Raw genomic sequence first — 18,591 nt, 5'->3', positions numbered from 1 at the left:
GAGGATTGTGTGGTATACCATTGTATGTAAGAGAGGAACGCATTGGCTCTGCAGGAACCGGGAGGTGAACAAGAAACTATTTATCTAACTCCTTCACACCCCAGTATCCCCTTGCTCTGGTTTTTATTGGGTTCTGCTTCAATAACCCGTATGGCCTCTGCATGTATAACCCCCTCCCTGGGCAGACTCTTTCCTGGGAAGTCCTGTGTAATGCTTCCAGGATTGTGGACAGCAAATGCAGAGTGAAGTAATGACAGACACACCCGGAAGAGGATTAAGCTGTTTCGCTCTTAACCCTCAGTATTAGCAATTGAATGGCCAGATTCCAGACTGGTTCTTAGTAATTTCTTTCTAATCTGAGGATCCTGATTGTGGGTGTAGTGACAAGCGCTTGGAACAATGCCTTTATAAGTGCTTGTTGTTGCTATAGTTACCAAAAACTGTATATTGACCTTTATTTTTATTTTTTTATGGTTTATTTTGGCCAAGCCACACGGCATGCAAGATCTTAGTTCCCCGACCAGGGATCGAACCCTGGCCTTTGGCAGTGAGAGTGAGGAGTCCTAACCACTGGACCACGTAGGAACTCCCTGTATATGGGCCTTTAAATCGTGGCCTGGATCTTGCATTCATTCCCTTTTTTCCCCATGGATGTCCCTTTTTTTCTCCTTTATAGTGGAAAGCTTAGAAAAATGGCAAGAAAGCCAAAAGAATGCAGTTATATCACTGGCAATAAAATTTATCTCATGCTCACCTTTAGTGAATGTAGGAGGCATTCATTGCCTGTGCTGCACATACAGTAAGAGCACATAGTGTTCAGAGGGCAGGGGAATCCTTGGTGACTCCTTGATTGGTGCGTGGAAGTGCACGTTCAGCAGTCTCTAAGTAATATGTGTTTGCCCTGAAGTGAACACCTTGACAGTTTAGAAATAATGCTAATACAAAATAAAATCATTTTCAGCTTTCCACACCTTATAATTACATCAGAGTACCCTGAAACTGTTGGGTGGGCAGGCCCCACTTGTGTGTGTGTGTGTGTGTGTGTGTGTGTGTGTGTGTGTGTTATACCAATATTTTACTTAAACTGGGCCGCTAGTTAGGTTTTCTTAGGAACGAACGTCATAGAACAGAACAGGATCTGGTTTGTTTGGGTTTGCTTTTGTTTGGCTCTGTCTTTAAGAAACAGCAACCCCCACCCACTGGAAACATAGACCTTGGATGAGAGTATTTCCGGCATTCACTGGTCCCATTTTGGAGCACCCCAGCTGGGTGCACACCTGGTCATAGGCCCAAGGTCAGCCTTGAAATAATAGCAGGGGACAATGGCTGGAGGGGAAGTACTTTGAACCTGAGGCCCAAGGAAGGCCAGTGGCCTTTCTGTCTGTCATGGTTCTCATATTGTACTGTTTGTGAGTCCTTTATTTCTTTACCAGTTGTTAGGCCCGAAGTGCCATTCTTCTGCAAGAATAAGGGCTTAGATGAGACTGGCTTTTTCCAGCACAAGCCTACTCTTTCTAATTGTGCACCTGTCCCCCTTTTGTGCCCTCTCAGGGTGTCTGGGGTGCTGTTTGTGTTCCAAGAGTGCCATCGAAGCTGTGGCAGCCCTGCAGACAGGCAGACAGGACCAAAGCAGTAGGTCTGGAGCAGACTGCGCCACTTTGTTCCACACAGAAATGCCATGTGGACAGAGGCTGCAGGGAAGCAGCTCACTGGCTCTGCTGCAAGTGCTGCTGGGAGATTTCCCCAGCAGCGGTTCTGACATGGCTTACCTTGTTTCAGAGTCATACTCATTTTTTGCACCTGCTGTCAACACTTTCACTGTCAGCTTCGTTTTGTGTTAAAATTTGCATAAATTTTAAAGATATGAAGCTGGGGAAAAAAGCATTTCTTTCAGATAGAGGTGGTGCTATGAGCTTCATGATCTGTGTGGTCCTGCCTCTCTCCTCCATCCACGGAGATACAGCCCGGAAAAGTCACTTCCCTTGCAGGAGCCTTAGATTCTTGTCTGTGACTCACTTGCCTCTGTGCAGGGGGTTAGGGACTGACAAGATGATGGGTGTGAAGCACCCAGTACAGTAAGTAGTATATAGCAGGTATTTAATAAACGATGCCATATCTGAGTCTTTGAGAGTTGATACTTCTTCTTTCCACGCTATTATTTTATTAATTGATTTATTTATTTTTGCTGTGTTGGGTCTTCGTTTCTGTGCGAGGGCTTTCTCTAGTTGTGGCAAGCGGGGGCCATTCTTCATCGCGGTGCGCGTCCTCTCACTATTTCGGCCTCTCTTGTCGCAGAGCACAGGCTCCAGACTCGCAGACTCAGTAGTTGTGGCTCACGGGCCTAGCTGCTCTGCGGCATGTGGGATCTTCCCAGACCAGGGCTCGAACCCGTGTCCCCTGCATTAGCAGGCAGATTCTCAACCACCGCGCCACCAGGGAAGCCCCCTCCACGCTATTATTTTAAAATCAAATTTTAACCTTTCAATTAAATTGTGGGAGTTCTGCTCTGTTACATATGAAGCTAACATATACAAACGTTAACCGTTTTACCTCCACATTGCTTTAAAGGCTCCCTTCTTTGCGCTCCTACAAGTGGGTGTCAGCATTTCTTTGAACACTCTTCCCAAGGATTCCTTGACTGGCAGATTTTTCTCATAGCCTGTGATGACTTAGGGTTGTTTGGGTTTTTTCGTCTGAATCTAGCCATATGGAAGAATTTCTTCAGAATCTCTTATCTCCCCACTTCACCTGGTCGGACTTTCACTCTGGACTGTAGCTGTGGCCTCCTGCACTCAGTCTCCTGACTCTCTTTTCCTCCCTCCAGTATGCCCTATAATGTTGTCAGCCTTGCTGTTCCTTCACATCACCCAGTTAGAACCTGCAGTGGCTTCTAGAGCCCAGGCCTTTGACACTCTTTCAAAAGAAAGAAATCTGGCCTCTGCCTCCTGATTTCTCACAGACCAGACCAGGTCCTCCACGTGCCTGCCTCTGCTCATGCACGTGCCTTCACCTGGACCATTCTCTTCACCTCTTGTCCTGCTGTCTCCACAAAGCCCTCTCCAGTCCACACTGCTTTGTGGATCCACATTAATTAAATAGATAAATTGGCAGGTAAATAGGTAGGTAGGTAGGCAGGCAGAGGCCCTGTTTTATACTTCGGGGCTCCACAGAAGAATCTCAGTAACCACTGACTATTTAACCTGCTTCCCCCTCTCAGGTAGGGCTGGTGCCAGATGTGGTACTGCCCACAGGTGGGGTTTGGTGTTGGAGAGAATACATCTGTCTCAGCATCAGATTGTTCAGTAAGCTGGTCTCAGGGAGTCCAGTTGGTGCAGAGCGGATAGCCACACTGTGCATGCGTGTCCCCGTCCCACCATGAGAGTGGGTAGAGAGGCTGATAGATACCACCCCATGTCTCTTGTAAAGACAGAACAAACCTATAAATTGCAGCTTCTTAGGCCGAGGCTTAGGAAATCTCAGCACTCCTGTAGATTTTACGACCAGGGGATCCCCGGAGGTCAAGCGATAGGATCCAGAGAGAGAACCTCAAGCACAAAGCGCCTCAGCTTCTCACCTTCCATCCTAGACCTCCTGCTCTCCGCAGCTCCCTTCTCCTCCACTCTCCCACCTCTCCTTGCAACCTGTCACCAAGTTCTCTCCAGATCTCTCCTCTGCCCTGCGCTGCTCGCCCGGATCACAGCAGCCTCCTCACAAGGCTTCCACTTCCAGTTTCATGCTCCATACCTGCACTGGAGTGATCTCCTACAGAACAAACTTGGCCACGTTGTCTCCTGTTTAACACCCTTCATAGCCCCCATGGCTCTTAGGATGCACCTTAGGAGGCCTTACACATCTGGCCCGGGATCTAGTTGGCCTCATCAGACTCCTCTCCTGCACATCTTCCTTCTCCCAGCATCATGTTCCAGCCCCACACGACTTGAGTTTCCTCACTAGACCAGCTCTCTCACATCTCTGCTCTTTGTACTTGTTACACCCTCCACCCTCTCCTGGGTGACTCTTCCTGAACCTTTGAACCTCAGCCAGACCCTCTCCTTTGTGCAGCCTTCCCAGGCCCCACCCCTCCCCTGAACAGCTAGAACACCATGTGACCCTTCTGTCTTGTCCCACTCTACGTGACCCTTCTCTCTTGTCCCACTCTACAGTAGCCGATACCTGAACAGAAACACTGTAGGATCCACCTCTTAGCCGGCACCTATTCAGGACCTGGCATAAGCATTTGTTTGGAGGAACAAGTTAGTCAGTCACGAGGAGTAGACACCACCACTCCCTGATGATCTCTGCTTTATGAGAAGACAGCTCTTTTCACAGAGGCCTTTTCCGAGCAGCAGTAACCATGAACTCTTGTACTTGTCTTGGGGGGGTGGGGGCCTGGGGAGAAAGTTGGAGAGGGAGCAGTCTCTTGATGGTTAAGGAAAACCACATATACCTTTGTAAAAAGGGTGGGGGCAGGGTGGAGACAGCCAGACCAGCTGGTGAGTGGCAGCAGTTCAGTAGCTGGATGAACAAACAAGCCTAAACCTAGAGCCAAGGTTGTGAATGTTTCCTTGGTGCCAGTGCTCATCCCTCAGCTGTGCCCGGTCCTAAATCTGGTCTGTAAAGTGCAGAAAACCCTACCCCCAGCACACGCGTGTGTGTGCACACACACACACACCCCTGATGCAGCTCATAGCCATTTTCATTTAGTCCTCACCAACATTATAAACTATTTTTTTAGTTAGCTACCAATATATGAAATCAGATTTTATGTAAAATTTCAGATTTCTGGCTTCTCTTAAATTTAAAGCTTAGGCAAACTGAATCTCGCTTTTGATTGGCCACCACGATTGGTTATTTTCTAGCAGCTTGCATTACCTGCCACCCATATGGGCGTTTTGAGATTGCAGTTCCTGGTCTGCTGTAATCTCCTCCTGAAAGTCAGAGACAGAGTCTTGTTCATGGTTTTATTTCCACTTGCTAACACAGTGTCTAGCTTGCTTGATAAATATTTGTTGAAATCGATTTAATCACGCTTTAGTATCATAACTATTTGTTGTTGTGTACTGGCAAGAGAATGCAGGGAGACGGATGCAAATTTAATTCAACATGTATTTTGTGAATTCTGGAAACCTCTTTTTATTCCCAGAAGATATATTGAGTCCGATTCCTGTTGAAATTGGTCAGTAGCGTAAACTATCTCTTCATACTCTAAGCACCACATTGCGTTGAGGGGGGTGGTATATTCTGAGGATTACCATTAGTAAAGGTAGAAGTAACTGGTATAACTACAGGATTATTGGGAATTCCCTGGTCCAGTGGTTGGGACTTGGCACTTTCAGTGCAGGGGCCTGGGTTCAGTCCCTGGTCGGGGAACTGAGAATCCCACAAGCCACGCGGCACGGCCAAAGAAAAAAATTATTATTCCCCCAAAGTCAGCATGTACTTAGAGGCCCCACTTCCAGGAAGCCACGTGTTCATCTGAATGGAAAATAGATCAGTGGCACTCTCGGTTTTCGGGGACTTAGTCACAGTCTCCACAGCCTGTTCCCATCTGTCCCCCAAAAATCATGACTTAGAGTTTCAGCATGAATGAAGAAGGTCAAAGGGCAGCAGTGTGTGCACAGAGGGTCAGTACCTCTCTAGATCCACCACCATCTAGTGTTTGATCACCATTGAAGGCCACCCTATTAATTTGCTAGGGCCGCCATAACAGAATACCACAGATTGGCAGCTTAAACAACAGACATTTACTTTCTCACAGTTCTGGAGGCTGGAAGTCCAAGATCAAGGTGTTGGCAAGTTTGATTTCTTCTTAGGCCTCTCTCCTTAGCTTGCAGATGGCCACCTCCTCACTGTGTCCTCACAGGGCCTTTCCACTGTGAACGCAAATCTCTGGTGTCTCTGTGTCCAGATACCCTTCTTCTATAAGCACACCAGTCAGGTTGGCTTAGGGTCTACCCTAAGAGCCTCATTTCAACCTAATCACCCCTTTAAAGGCCCTGTCTCTAAACAGATTCACATTCTGAGCTACTGGGGGTTAGGACTTCAACATCTGAATTTAGGAGGGAGCACAATTCAGTCCATAATGGCCGCCCAAAAAACCAGTGTCTTTTGTAGCCTGATTCAGGTGAGAAAGCCACAGAAATCAGGGGTGGTTATAATCGAGCTTACAGCTGAGCCAGAGACAAATCTGTTAGAGCTTTAGCAGATGTGTCCCCGTGTATTTCCAGGTTGTCCAGCCTTCGTCCAGGCACCTAGGGCAATTGCTGCTGAGCCCGAGTGGAGCCGAGCTTGGGGAGCCTGACAAAAGGCAAATGGCTTCTGGTGAAGTTCTGTCCTATTGTCCATCTGTTGTTTTGAATAGTTGCTGTAAGGAAGGAATTAAGAATGAAAAACAAAGATACTGGCAACACCAGAGCAGGCTACCACTCTGGCAGCCCTCTGCAGGGTCGGGTGTTCACAAAATCACTAGGCCCTTCTAGGGGAGGGGACATGGAAGGGGGGTGTGAGTGACATGGTTCCTATTGAGTAGACCTTCAGCTCTACCTTCCTGGGCTGGGCTTATCTTGCCTTCAAGGAAGGCTGTGGACAGGCTCCTTATATGGCCAAACACTACAAGTTCCCCCTCGGTACACCATATAACTGGAACAGAGAATTGGGGCCATGGATAAAGGCTGAAAGACAGCTTAAAAGAGACGAGAGGGAAGTCACATTTGCAACATATTGTATTACGAGACCCATTTACAACACCTTAGTTGCACTTTTGCTTCCAAAGGTCACCTTTGGGTGTTTGAACATGAAGAAAACTAATGAAAAAGTGGTTTAGCATTAGTGGGTGGTGGTTAAGCATGCTTTAGGGTCAGATGGTGAGGACGCACCATTGATTAGTTTCTCTCTGATCAAATAGTGTTTGAGATAGTGGTATGCTAAGGTTTGTTTTATACTTGAGTGACTAACTGTACTGAAAATTTAAGTCCAAGAATAAGCAAACAAGAAAATAAAAGACCATTTGTCTTCATCAGCAGTCAGCTCAGCACCCTCGGCTGGTTCTGAATGTCTCTTCTTGGCAGCTTCCTCGACGTGGCATCAGGCGAGCCCTGCTTCCCCGCATAGCTGGGTCCTTCCCTGCATCAGCAAGCGGCCTTTACAGGCAGGCGAGTATGTGCTCAGTGCAGATGGTTTATATACTTGAAGACCCTGCGCCGGCATTGTTTGTTTGCAAGGTGCTTTCCAAAATGCATTGTTCACCATCTCGTTTTCAACAACAATATTTGGCAAATTTGATAACAAATTTTAGACCTTGATTTCCAAGCATAAAGAATTGTAGATTTCACTGTTGCTCCCTCCTGTCACCTCACTCTCTCATACCTCTTTATCCCCTACTGTTAAATATGTTGATGGCCTTTCCCTTGAAGCAAGATGGAGTGATGATTTCACGAGCATTGAGTAAACTCTGCCTGTCCCCTTAGCCATGCTGAGAAGAATGGAGAATGAATATAGTCAGCTTCCCTAAAAATTGCCAGTAGTGAAAACTGATCTACTAAAGAACCCATATTACCCGATTTTTTTCTTGTCTGAATAGAGGTATCAGAAAGATCAGCAAAACCAAGACCTGTGTAAGAAGAGGCCAGGGCTTCTCAAACTTTACTGTGTATTAGAATCACTCAGTGATCTTGTCAAAATGCAAATCTGCTTAGTAAGTCTAGAGCGGAGCCTGATGTTCTGCATTTCTAACAAGCTCCCAGGGAAAGACAGTGCTGCTCGTCCTCTGAGGAGCAGTAACTAGGTAACCATCCCCTGAATGCTCTCTGATGTTCTTTATACTATTATGTCCCACAGAACTAAAAATCATTGATTAAACTGCTCGTATTCCTAAGGGAAAGGACTAGTTTTCAGTTGGATAAAGAGTGACTTCCCTGGTGGTCCAGTGGGTAAGTCTCCGCACTCCCAATGCAGGGGGCCCAGGTTTGATCCCTGGTCGGAGAACTAGATCCTGCATGTGTGCCACAACTAAGAGTCTGCATGCCACAACTAAAAGATCCCATGTGCCGCAACTAAGACCCAGCACAGCCTGCATAAAGAAAGAAAGGGAGGGAGGGAGGGAAGGAAAAAAAATTGGATAAAGAGCCATGTGGGCATGTGAGTTCAGTAGGGGTGTAAGGATGATAGTATCCGAAGACATCAGATGGATAGCGTACTAACCAAATACATAGTGTTTTACTGTTTCCTATAACAAAAATATATGAAAACTTACAGCAGAACTGGAGTTGCCAAAGCATGTGAAGTGGGAGCATGGAGGGAGTGAGGCATTAGGAGGGTGACAGCACGAAGCGTTTCTGTATCGAGACAGGTCTCTGTGTTCCTGTTTCTGTGCCTTTCGAGTTGGGATTCTTCCACTTGCATTTTTTATCATGCCCCTGTGTCAAGTTGACAGTTTTTCCTCCCTTTTCTGACCCTTCTATTCAGTCATATTGCTTGAGCCCAAGAGAGGCTCTTCATTTTGTCACACTTAAGGAGCAAGGAGGGAAGGATTGAAAGCTCACCATTGCTGTTTACTCTGAGGAGGGGGTTGGTTGGTTTGTTTGTTAATGAGGATATGAAAAACTACTAGCTAGGCAGCCGCTCCCTCCCTGCAAGCCTGCTATATAAACGGCACTTGTGAAGCGGGTATAACTCTACCTCCAGCTAAGTTCGAGGAGAAAACGTTCCTTCTAACACCAAAGGAAAGGGACTGTCATTGGCAACACATCAGCAATCCACGTCACTCTTGGTTTTCTTAACCTGCTTCATAAGAATTAAACAGCCCTTATTGTCCCTCCCATTGATAGCAGAACAGAAGGAGGGAATGTGAAAGTACCAGTAAAGATCAGAAATGACTGCACCCTTTCAATTTTTTACCATTGTTTGCTCTTTCCTTTCTGGGAAGACAGTGAGGATTCTATCTCCTTAAGATGTACAGAATTTGGGGGCTTCCCTGGTGGCGCAGTGGTTGAGAGTTCGCCTGCCGATGCAGGGGACACGGGTTCGTGCCCCAGTCCGGGAAGATCCGACATGCCGCGGAGCGGCTGGGCCCATGAGCCATGGCCGCTGAGCCTGCGCATCCGGAGCCTGTGCTCTGCAACGGGAGAGGCCACAACAGTGAGAGGCCTGCGTACCGCAAAAAAAAACACAAAAAACATGTACAGAATTTGGGAGAATTCTGGGTTCTTTGCAGGAAAATCATTCTGAAAACCTTTGCGCGTATGTAGTCCCCTTGATTGCCATCCCTTTTCCAGGAGCTGACCGTGTGCCTGTGGGCAAATTAGATGTTTATAAATGGCCGTCCACTCCGTGGACAGTGAGGAAGGAAGGCCCTGAACTCTGAAGAAAAGAGCTTTGTGGTCAGGCGTAACCCAGGCAGAGTATTGCCAGGGTCCACGGTGGAAGGATTAGGCGCTCTGTTCAAAACATTGCCGATATGTGAAGCATAAAGAGAGCACACAGTTGGATAGTTTCAAGCACTGCTGACTATACCCGGCAGTCTGCTTGGCCCCCAGTGGGCACTTAGTCGGTATTTTAAGTGGATATCAGCATAGAATCTGCCCTGCAAACCTTATGAGCAAAAGAAAAAGACAAGACAGACATACCCACACTGCACTGTGTGCAAATGTAGGAAACAAGCCCTGAGGAACATCAGGCCGTTGCTGGTGCTCTCTCTAATTGCTGGGGAGTTAGAAACACAAATGGCAGGGGGTGAGAGGAGCAGCAGAGAAGCTGAGTCCCTGCTAGTGAGGTCAGCATTCAAAGGGAGAGCCTCTCAAGAATATACAATGGAGAAAAGACAGCCTCTTCAGTAAGTGGCGCTGGGAAAAATGGATAGATACATGTAAAAGAATGAAATTAGAGCACACCCTAGCACCATACACAAAAATAAACTCAAAATGGATTAGAGACCTAAATGCAAGGCCAGACACTATAAAACTGTTAGAGGAAAACATAGGCAGAACACTCTATGACATAAACCACAGCAAGATTCTTTTTGACGCACCTCCTAGAGTAAGGAAATAAAAACAAAAATAAATGGGACCTAATGAAACTTAAAAGCTTTTGCACAGCAGAGGAAACCATAAACAGCACTAAAAGACAACCCTCAGAATGGGAGAAAATATTTGCAAATGAAGCAACTGACAAAGGATTAATCTGCAAAACATACAAGCAGCTCATGCAGCTCAGTATCACAAAAGCAAACAACCCAATCCAGAAATGGGCAGAAGACCTAAATAGACATTTCTCCAAAGAAGACATACTGATGGCCAACAAATACATGAAAAGATGCTCAACATCACTAATCATTAGAGAAATGCAAATCAAAACCACAATGAGGGGCTTCCCTGGGCAGTGGTTGAGAGTCCGCCTGCCGATGCAGGGGACACGGGTTCGTGCCCCGGTCCGGGAAGATCCCACATGTCGCAGAGCGGCTGGGCCCGTGAGCCATGGCCACTGAGCCTGCGCGTCCGGAGCCTGTGCTCCGCAACGGGAGAGGCCACAACAGTGAGAGGCCCGCGTACAGCAAAAAAAACAAACAAACCCACGATGAGGTATCACCTCACACTGGTCAGAATGGCCATCATCAAAAGGCTAGAAACAGTAAATGCTGGAGAGGGCATGGAGAAAAGGGAACCTCCTGCACTGTTGGTGGGAATGTGCATTGATAAATCCATTATGGAGAGCAGTATGGATGTTCTTTAAAAAACTAAAAATAGAACTGCCATATGACCTAGCAGTCCCGTTACTGGGCATATACCCTGAGAAAACCATAATTCAAAAAGAGACATGTACCACAATGTTCATTGCAGCTCTATTTACAGTAGCCAGGACATGGAAGCAACCTACTGTCCATCGACAGATGAATGGATAAAGAAGATGTGGCACATATATACAATGGACCATTACTCAGCATAAAAAGGAACGAAATTGAGTTATTTGTAGTGAGGTGGATGGACCTAGAATATGTCATGCAGGGTGAGGTATGTCAGAAAGCGAAAAACAAATACCATATATATGGAATTTTAAAAAGCGGTACTGATGAACCTAGTGGCACAGCAGGAATAAAGATGCAGACCTACAGAATGGACTTGAGGACACGGGGAGGGGGGAAGCTGGGATGAAGTGAGTAACATTGACATATATACACTACCAAATGTAAAATGGATGGCTAGTGGGAAGCTGCTGAATAGAACAGGGAGATCAGCTCGATGCTTTGTGATGACCTGGAGGGGTGGGATAGGGAGGGTGGGAGAGAGACTAAAGAGGGAGGGGATATGGGGATATATGTATACATACAGCTGATTCACTTTGTTGTACAGCAGAAATTAACACAACATTGTAAAGCATTTATACTCCAATAAAGATGTGAAAGAAAAAAAAAAACCTCTCAGTGCCAGGCACCGTACCAGAGGTGACACCTTTTCTCATTTAATGCTTATACTACTACAGGGAGATCTGAAAGTGGTAACTCTTTGAGAAGAGACTGCCCATAGCAGTAAATAGCAGCAAATACTTCCTCTTTTTCTCCAAGCCTTCTGCTACATTGTGTTGTCTTTATTCCTTTCATTGGGTTGGGTCAGCAGGTGGGGAGGGCGTGTGAACTTTAAAAGTAAAAGTGGAAGGAAATCCAATGGGATTTACCAGTTACCAGCACAGAAGTGTACCTGAAACCACATCCCAGAAACCAGTACTTTTTTTTTTTAAGGGAGTTTCTGAAAACGAACTTCCTATGTGTCATTTTTTTCTCCAATCTGTCCACCCAGCATGGTGAGCCATAAAATCCTTCTAACAGAGCAAATCTGTGTGTCTGTCTCAGGGAAGAGGAAGAAAAAGGAAACTAGAGAGATTGTGTTGTCCTGAGGGGTCCAAAAAAGAGTGAGTGCGGGCCACGTTCAAGGGAACAGGACAACAGACTCCACAAGGGAAAGGCTCACATGTGACCTCTACTTCCTTATGAAAGTCCATTTCTGAAAGGGGAAATGAACGTCATTGGAGAAAGCGTGGGATAGAGGGGTCAACAGGGAGGCGAGCGAGAAGATGAAAAAATGCAGACAAGTAGGGCCTGTCACAGGAGTGCGGGGAAAAGGCAGCCACTAAAGGGAAGTAATGAGAAAAATTGTTTTCCTCCCTGTCCTGCTTTAATGCCCTCATTGGCTATTTCCTACCACAACCCCTACCGCTCCTTCAGGAACATGTTCTCCTCCCAAGTTTTCCAGAAATCATTACCAGTTTCAGTATAAAAAATGGTCATATGAATTGTAACTACCAGTTTTAACAACTCTACGGAGGATCTTTTTTCCTGTATGTATACTCTAAGGCCTGAATACCTTGCCTTAAGCCCAGCTAAAGATAGTATTGGTACTAGTATTGGAAAGATAGTATTGGTACACTTCAATTGGATATCCACCTAGGAGTTCCTTTTTCTGTAAATTAAAACTGAAGTTTTTAGTTCCAGGAAGTTGCTACCAACTTGTGATCTTATGTTTCATGAATGATGCAATTCTAACCCATCAATAATTAACGAAATTTGAGCCAAGAATTATCTGAGTGTTATCTAGTGGCTGAATGGGCTCAAACTTGAGCCAATGCTTGGTTCCAGGAAGCCTGACACTAGCAGGGCTTTGGATTCCTATCACTGTAGGACTACAGAATGCCAGAAATTCTGTAGTGAACAGTGAAAGACATCACCAGAGAGAAATGCAAGTAGGATGTGCCTCGATACTCAGGCAGAGAGAGATGGGTGTGATGTTATTAAGTAGCCCGAAAGACAGATTGCCAGTCCCTAAGGCATAGCAGTTTTACCCACTCTCTTTCATTTGTCATCTTTCCGTTTTAGAAACCTAATCTAGTGCCTTAATGACCCCCACCACTCAGAAGCTTCCTATCTCTTCCTCTCTGCCCTGCATGCCACCCCTGGAGCACCCTGGGGCTCTGACCTGTGCCCCTTTGCGTTTGTCCCCACTCGCCCTGGGTGACCTCATCCAAGCTGTCTTAAATGCCTTCTGCGTGCCACAGCCTCATACATCTGGACTCCAGCCCCACCCCTCCCTGAGCTCTTAGCCTAACAAGTTCAAACCACACCGCCAAACAGTTCCCCAAATCCACCACATAAAATCTAAATCTGTCATGTTTTCTTCAAAAAGAACTCCCTTCTCCTTGAGTCCTGGGGAGAAAACAAACATGATTACAATAATGTCCCCATCTTCTAGTTCATCAAATGAGGGAATACAGATAAATCCAGGCTTCACTTGATTAATCCCATTATTAAACATGGCATTTGCTGTTACAGTTCCAGATACTGTGTCTCTGTGATGTCTTCCTTTTCAAGTCTTGTTTTCTTGACAAGGGTTTCATAAAAGTACACTGACAACATCTCATAAACCGTGAATCCTAAAAATTTAAGATGAGTCTGATGAGACCTAGGCACCAGATCGAAAAAGGCAGTAACATACCACATACCTGGTCTCCAACTGCACTAACCTCATGGGTTGGATTTCGTGAGAAAGCCCGTTAATGAGAACTGACTGAATATGTCCTCGTCAGAGAGGCTTGTCGTCTAGTAAAATGAGAAGACATGACACCTGTCTCCTCCACCCTAGCATCTAAAGACTGTTGTTGGGTCTGCATGGTGCTCTGCATAGGCTGGAAGCTCCACCCTCAGGGAAACTGAACACAGAGTCAGGGGATTGACCTAGTACCCCCACAGCCCCCTCGGACTTGTCTGCTGAGGCAGGGTACCACTCCCCGTACAGTGTTGGCCCAGCAGGCGAAGATAATCTGGCTGGGAAAGGGCTGTAAGGTCAAGCCAGGGCAGATTTTGTAGTCATTGCCATTTTTGAGAAGAATTTTCCACAGCTGCCTTTTTTCATCTTCCACACTGAAATAGTGGCAGGAGCTAATCAGAAAAGGCTTTGAAGCATCCAGAATAGTTACCATCACAGTCTGTGATGCTTTGTCCTCCAAGGTGAGCCTAGAGATTTGCCCTCAGATCAGTCTATTTTTATTTGAGATCCAGTTCTAAAACACTTAGTTATCTAGTTTTCAACTCCTTAACAATAGATGGGGAGAAAGAAGGAGCATGCTGGGCAGTCATAGAAACAGCAGCAAAAAAGGGCGCCTCCTGAAAGCAAGGAAAAAACTGTCTATCCGAAACAAACATGAGGACTGCAAAGGCCCAGCAGTCCGGGGACATTCTGGGTAGGGACAGACTTGGTAGACTCCTTATGGCTCAGAGTGGCTGGCATACACCGAGACCATAACTGTGAGTCACCAAGAAAAGATTGAATTGTGTCCTCTTCACTCTAAGAATTTCATCCCAAGTGAAAAGTCCTGGTGTCTGTAAAGCTGTCCAAGAAATACAGAACCACATGTACCCTAGGATCACAGATTCTACAGGGTCCTCTTACACTTATCAGGACACATCTTTCTGAGTATGTGCTATTCTTATTATTTTGATTTTTTATTATTCAAGGTTTTTTCTAAAGTATTCTAAAACTCAGTCATATTTAGACCAAGTCGATGAAATAAATCCCCAGACCTAACCAAAATAAAAGTATTAGTGAAAGATACACCCCAGAATACACCCACACTCTGTGCTTACACCCTGATCATCGTGCTTTGCTTTTTGATTTGCAAATATGAAGGTTAATCCAGTCCTTCTACAGCTGCTTTTAAATCCTAGGGAGGGTGGGGGCAGTAATAGCAGTTTGAGCCCAGGAAGTATGAATGGTGTGTTTTAGTCTTGGGGTGAGGACTGGAACCCCAAGTCCACGAATCTAAATCTAAATCAGTCACACTCTCCACCTACGAGCGCACCATCAGAACCAGCTGCAGAAGACCCCTCTTGTTTTACTGGGTTTTCTCCATCTCCAATCCCTACTCCTATCTCCTCCCCCTTAGACACCCATTTTAAATATTCAGTATATGTCCTTGGATATGTGTGTATCTTGAGAAAATAGAGTTCTATGCCTGTATGATTTTCATTTACATAAATGATATGTGCTGTCGATCTCATTCTGTTCTTTTTTTCATACTGTTTTTGAGGTCTTTTCTGCATTGCTTTTTGTGAATGTTTCTCCTTGCCTGCATAGCATCTTGTTATCCATTCTCCTGTGTACCGTAGCACCTCTCTACCATCCTAGACCCCTGAATGCATCCTTATGGGCCTGGGGAAGCAACCCTAGGTGGAGGTGGCCAGGCAGTTGACACTCTCCTGCTGTACTCAGCGGTTCCCTTTGACACACAGCCTCACCAGCACCTCACGTGGATTGACTTTCTGATTGTTGCCAGTCTGCTTAGTATAAAGTGTTTTCATATACATTTTTCTGGTAACTGTTTTTTATTTTTTTTTATGGAAGTATAGTTGATTCATAATGTTTCAGGTGTATAGCAAAGTGATTCAGTTGTGTGTGTGTGTATTCTTCTTCAGATTCTTTTCCATTATATGTTGTTATAAGATATTTAATATAGTTTCCTGTGCTATACAGTAGGTCCTTATTGTTTATCTGTTTTATGTATAGTAGTGTGTGTCTGTTAATCCCAAATTTATCCCTCCTACCTCCTTCCGCCTTTGGTAACCATAAGTTCATTTTCTATGTCTGAGAGTCTATTTGTGTTTGGTAAATAAGTTCATTTGTATCATTTTTTTAGATTCCACATAAAAGCAACATCATATAATATTTGTCTTTCTCTGTCTGACTTAACTTCACTTAGTATGGAAGTCTCTAGGTCCATCCATGTTGCTGCAAATGGCATTATTTCATTCTTTTTTATGGCTGAGTAGTATTCCGTTGTATATACACCACATCTTCTTTATCCATTCATCTGTCAGTGAACATTTAGTTTGCTTCTATGTCTTGGCTATTGTAAATAGTGCTGCTGTGAACATTGGGGTGCGGGTATCCTCTCAAATTAGAGTTTTTGTTTTTTCTGGGTATATGCCCAGGAGTAGCATTGCTAGATCATATGGAAACTCTATTTTTAGTTTTTTAAGAAACCTCCATCCTGTTCTCCTTAGTGACTGCACCAATTTACCATCCCACCAACAGTGTAGGAGGGTTTCCTTTTCTCTACACCCTCTCCAAAGTTTATTTATAGACTTTTTGATGATGGTCATTCTGACTGGTGTGAGGTGGTACCTCATAGTAGTTTTGATCTGCATTTCTCTAATAATTGGCGATGTTGAGCAGCTTTTCATGTGTCTGTTGGCCATTTGTCTTTGGTAACTTTTAAAGTTGCACATCTCCCCTCTCATATCTTTAACCCATTTTTCTATCATATTTCTTTTTTTTTTTTTTACTTCCCAATTTTTGCCAGTTCCCTGTACATTCTAGACATTAATCTTGTTTCAGTTGTAAGTGCTCCAGATATCTTCTAGTCAGTCACACATCTGTTAACCCTGGTCTATGGTGTCCTCCTTAGGATAAAACTACTCAGTTCAGTTGCTTCACCTTTGTGGTGGGTGCTTTGGGGAATTGTTTAAGAAATCCTTTCCTAACCAAAGAAGACACAGATATTTGCCTACATTTTCTTCTATTAGCTTTAACATTTGAGGAAGTTTCTACGCCTTCCCTGTCCCAGAGAGCCTTACTGACCTGTGCAGCACAACTGTTAGTCCAGACCTCTTTGGGGATGTTTTCTCATTTTATTATAACTATATTCACCTCTTGGGCTCTTCTGGTAGGGCATAAACCATCTGTGGGGGCAGGAAGGAGGTGGAGGTACAGGCTCGGGGAGCAGCCAGGCTGCCTCCTGCGGAAACAGGCCACCATGAGTGGCCTACAGGGTCTCCCTCTTTGGAAACCTTTGCTCATAAGGTGGAAAGCCTAGGTCAGAGACCTCTGTGAGCTGTCCTATCCAACGTCCACCAAGGGGTATTTTGAACCCTAAGTCCTGACCCTGGGTGCTGGTACCACTGCCAGCTGTACAGAATGCCCCCTGAAACTGCACTCCACCTTAGAATCAGCACTTCCACTGAACCACCTGTGATTGAGGTCTCTGCTTCCTCCTTCCTCCTGTGCTCAGACCTCATGGCTCCTCCTCTACCTCGGCAGCCTATTGGAACCCCAGCTGCATAAATCTCCCAGCCTGTTGCTGGACCTGCCACTGGGGAGGGCTGCTAACTAAGGTGGTCTCCACTCCTTCTCACAGGCCTGTGTGGTGGGGCCTGGTTTCTCTACTTTTCTGGCTTACAGTGCATCATCACACCAGGCTAAAATACAAGTGAACAGTATGTTCAAAAGACCTTTTTTTCTAACTTTGTCAAAGAAGAAAAAAACAACAAAAGTGTGCATGCTGTCTACTCAGGAATGTCCAGGAAACTGGGCAGCCTATTAGGTGAGGGACATTAATTACCATTTATTTACCCTTGAAGAGTAAGTCATGACTATCCTAGAGGAAAGCCATCAAGGCCAGACCTCGTAAGGAGGCAGTGCGGGGATCTGGGCAAGGTTTCTCAAAGCATAATCTGTAAGCCAGCTGTAGCAGTGTCCCAAGAAGCTGCTCTATGTGCAGGTTCCTGGGCCCGCCCAGCACCACAGCGTTAGAATCTGCATCTTTTATTAGCAACCCCAGGGATTTCTGTGCACACAGAAAGTGAGTGCCAGGGTCAAGGGTTTTGTCTGACACTACTGATCCAGAAGCTGAATTTTACACTGACCCAAGCCAAATCCGCACAAGATTAAAAGAGAAAACAGAATGCAGCTAGAGTCCCAGATGTAACTGCCACATAGACACTTAGGTTGGCCTTCCAGCACATGCTGTCTGACCCCAAAGGCACATCTAAGAGGGAGCGCAAGGCAGGGGACAGGTCCAGTCATCTCATGGCTGTTTGTCACGGCTGCAGGATGGTAGCTGTGACAAGGCCAGAGATACTTGAGCTGGCTGGTGCAGTTACCTCTTCTTTAGAGCATGTGGAGTCAGGCTGACAAATCCTTCATTTCTTCTTTTTCTAACCTCAGGTAGCTCATGTAATATCCTTCTGTTTCTCAGGTTGTGAGGCTGTTCATTAGGCTGTAGCACTCTTGTCCTTGGCCATGCCTCTCCTGTTTGATTTGTAGACTTGCTCCCTGAGCCCTTCTGCCACTTGTCTGTCTCCCGCAAGAAATACGTAGCATTTCCCGGTTTAACACTGAGGCAGAGGGTCACCTCTCTCCAAGTGGCCTTTATGTCTGTCTGCCCCTCAGCACCCCTGCCCAGCTAGCTAACACCATGAAATATAGAGGAGGTCTCGAAGCGTATTGTGGGAGGTCATCTTTTGGTTTTCCTGAAATCTGGAGCCTCCCTTCCAGGGCATGTTGACAGTGGAGTGAGAGCAGGGAAGAGCTGGCTTTGCTGGCTCTTCCTTCCAGGCCAGGATTCCAAGAAGCTCCAGGAAGCCCAGGAGTAGCCCTTTTTTTTTTTTTTTAATTTATTTATTTATTTTTGGCTGTGTTGGGTCTTTGTTGTTGCGCATGGGCTTTCTATAGTTGCAGCTAGCGGGGGCTACTCTTCATTGCAGTGCACAGGCTTCTCATTGCAATGGCTTCTCGTTGCAGAGCACGGGCTCTAGGCGCACAGGCTTCAGTAGTT

General features: G+C 45.7%; 1 protein-coding gene across 7 annotated transcripts in view; it reads left to right on the top strand.

Annotated features, from left to right (window-relative positions):
- RNF216 (ring finger protein 216) overlaps window positions 1-18,591 on the top strand; it is a 171,770-nt gene that overhangs the window by 109,470 nt on the left and 43,709 nt on the right. The window contains exon 14 of one of the 7 annotated variants that reach the window (XM_027125705.1): window positions 7,020-7,932. The exons of 5 other annotated variants lie outside the window; for them this stretch is intronic. In XM_027125705.1, coding sequence (XP_026981506.1) covers window positions 7,020-7,301 — 282 coding nt within the window. In that variant the 3' untranslated portion in view covers window positions 7,302-7,932. Of the gene's footprint in view, window positions 1-1,551; window positions 2,367-7,019; window positions 7,933-18,591 lie in introns of those variants that run through there. One more of the 7 variants, XM_027125702.1, reaches the window with a different exon arrangement.

This window comes from Aethalodelphis obliquidens, unplaced genomic scaffold, assembly GCF_003676395.1.
Source record: "Aethalodelphis obliquidens isolate GAN/ISIS:26980383/991018 unplaced genomic scaffold, ASM367639v1 scaffold30, whole genome shotgun sequence".
NCBI lineage: Eukaryota > Metazoa > Chordata > Mammalia > Artiodactyla > Delphinidae > Aethalodelphis > Aethalodelphis obliquidens.
Note: the sequence above shows the minus strand (reverse complement) of the source record. Positions and strands in the feature narration are given on the sequence as shown.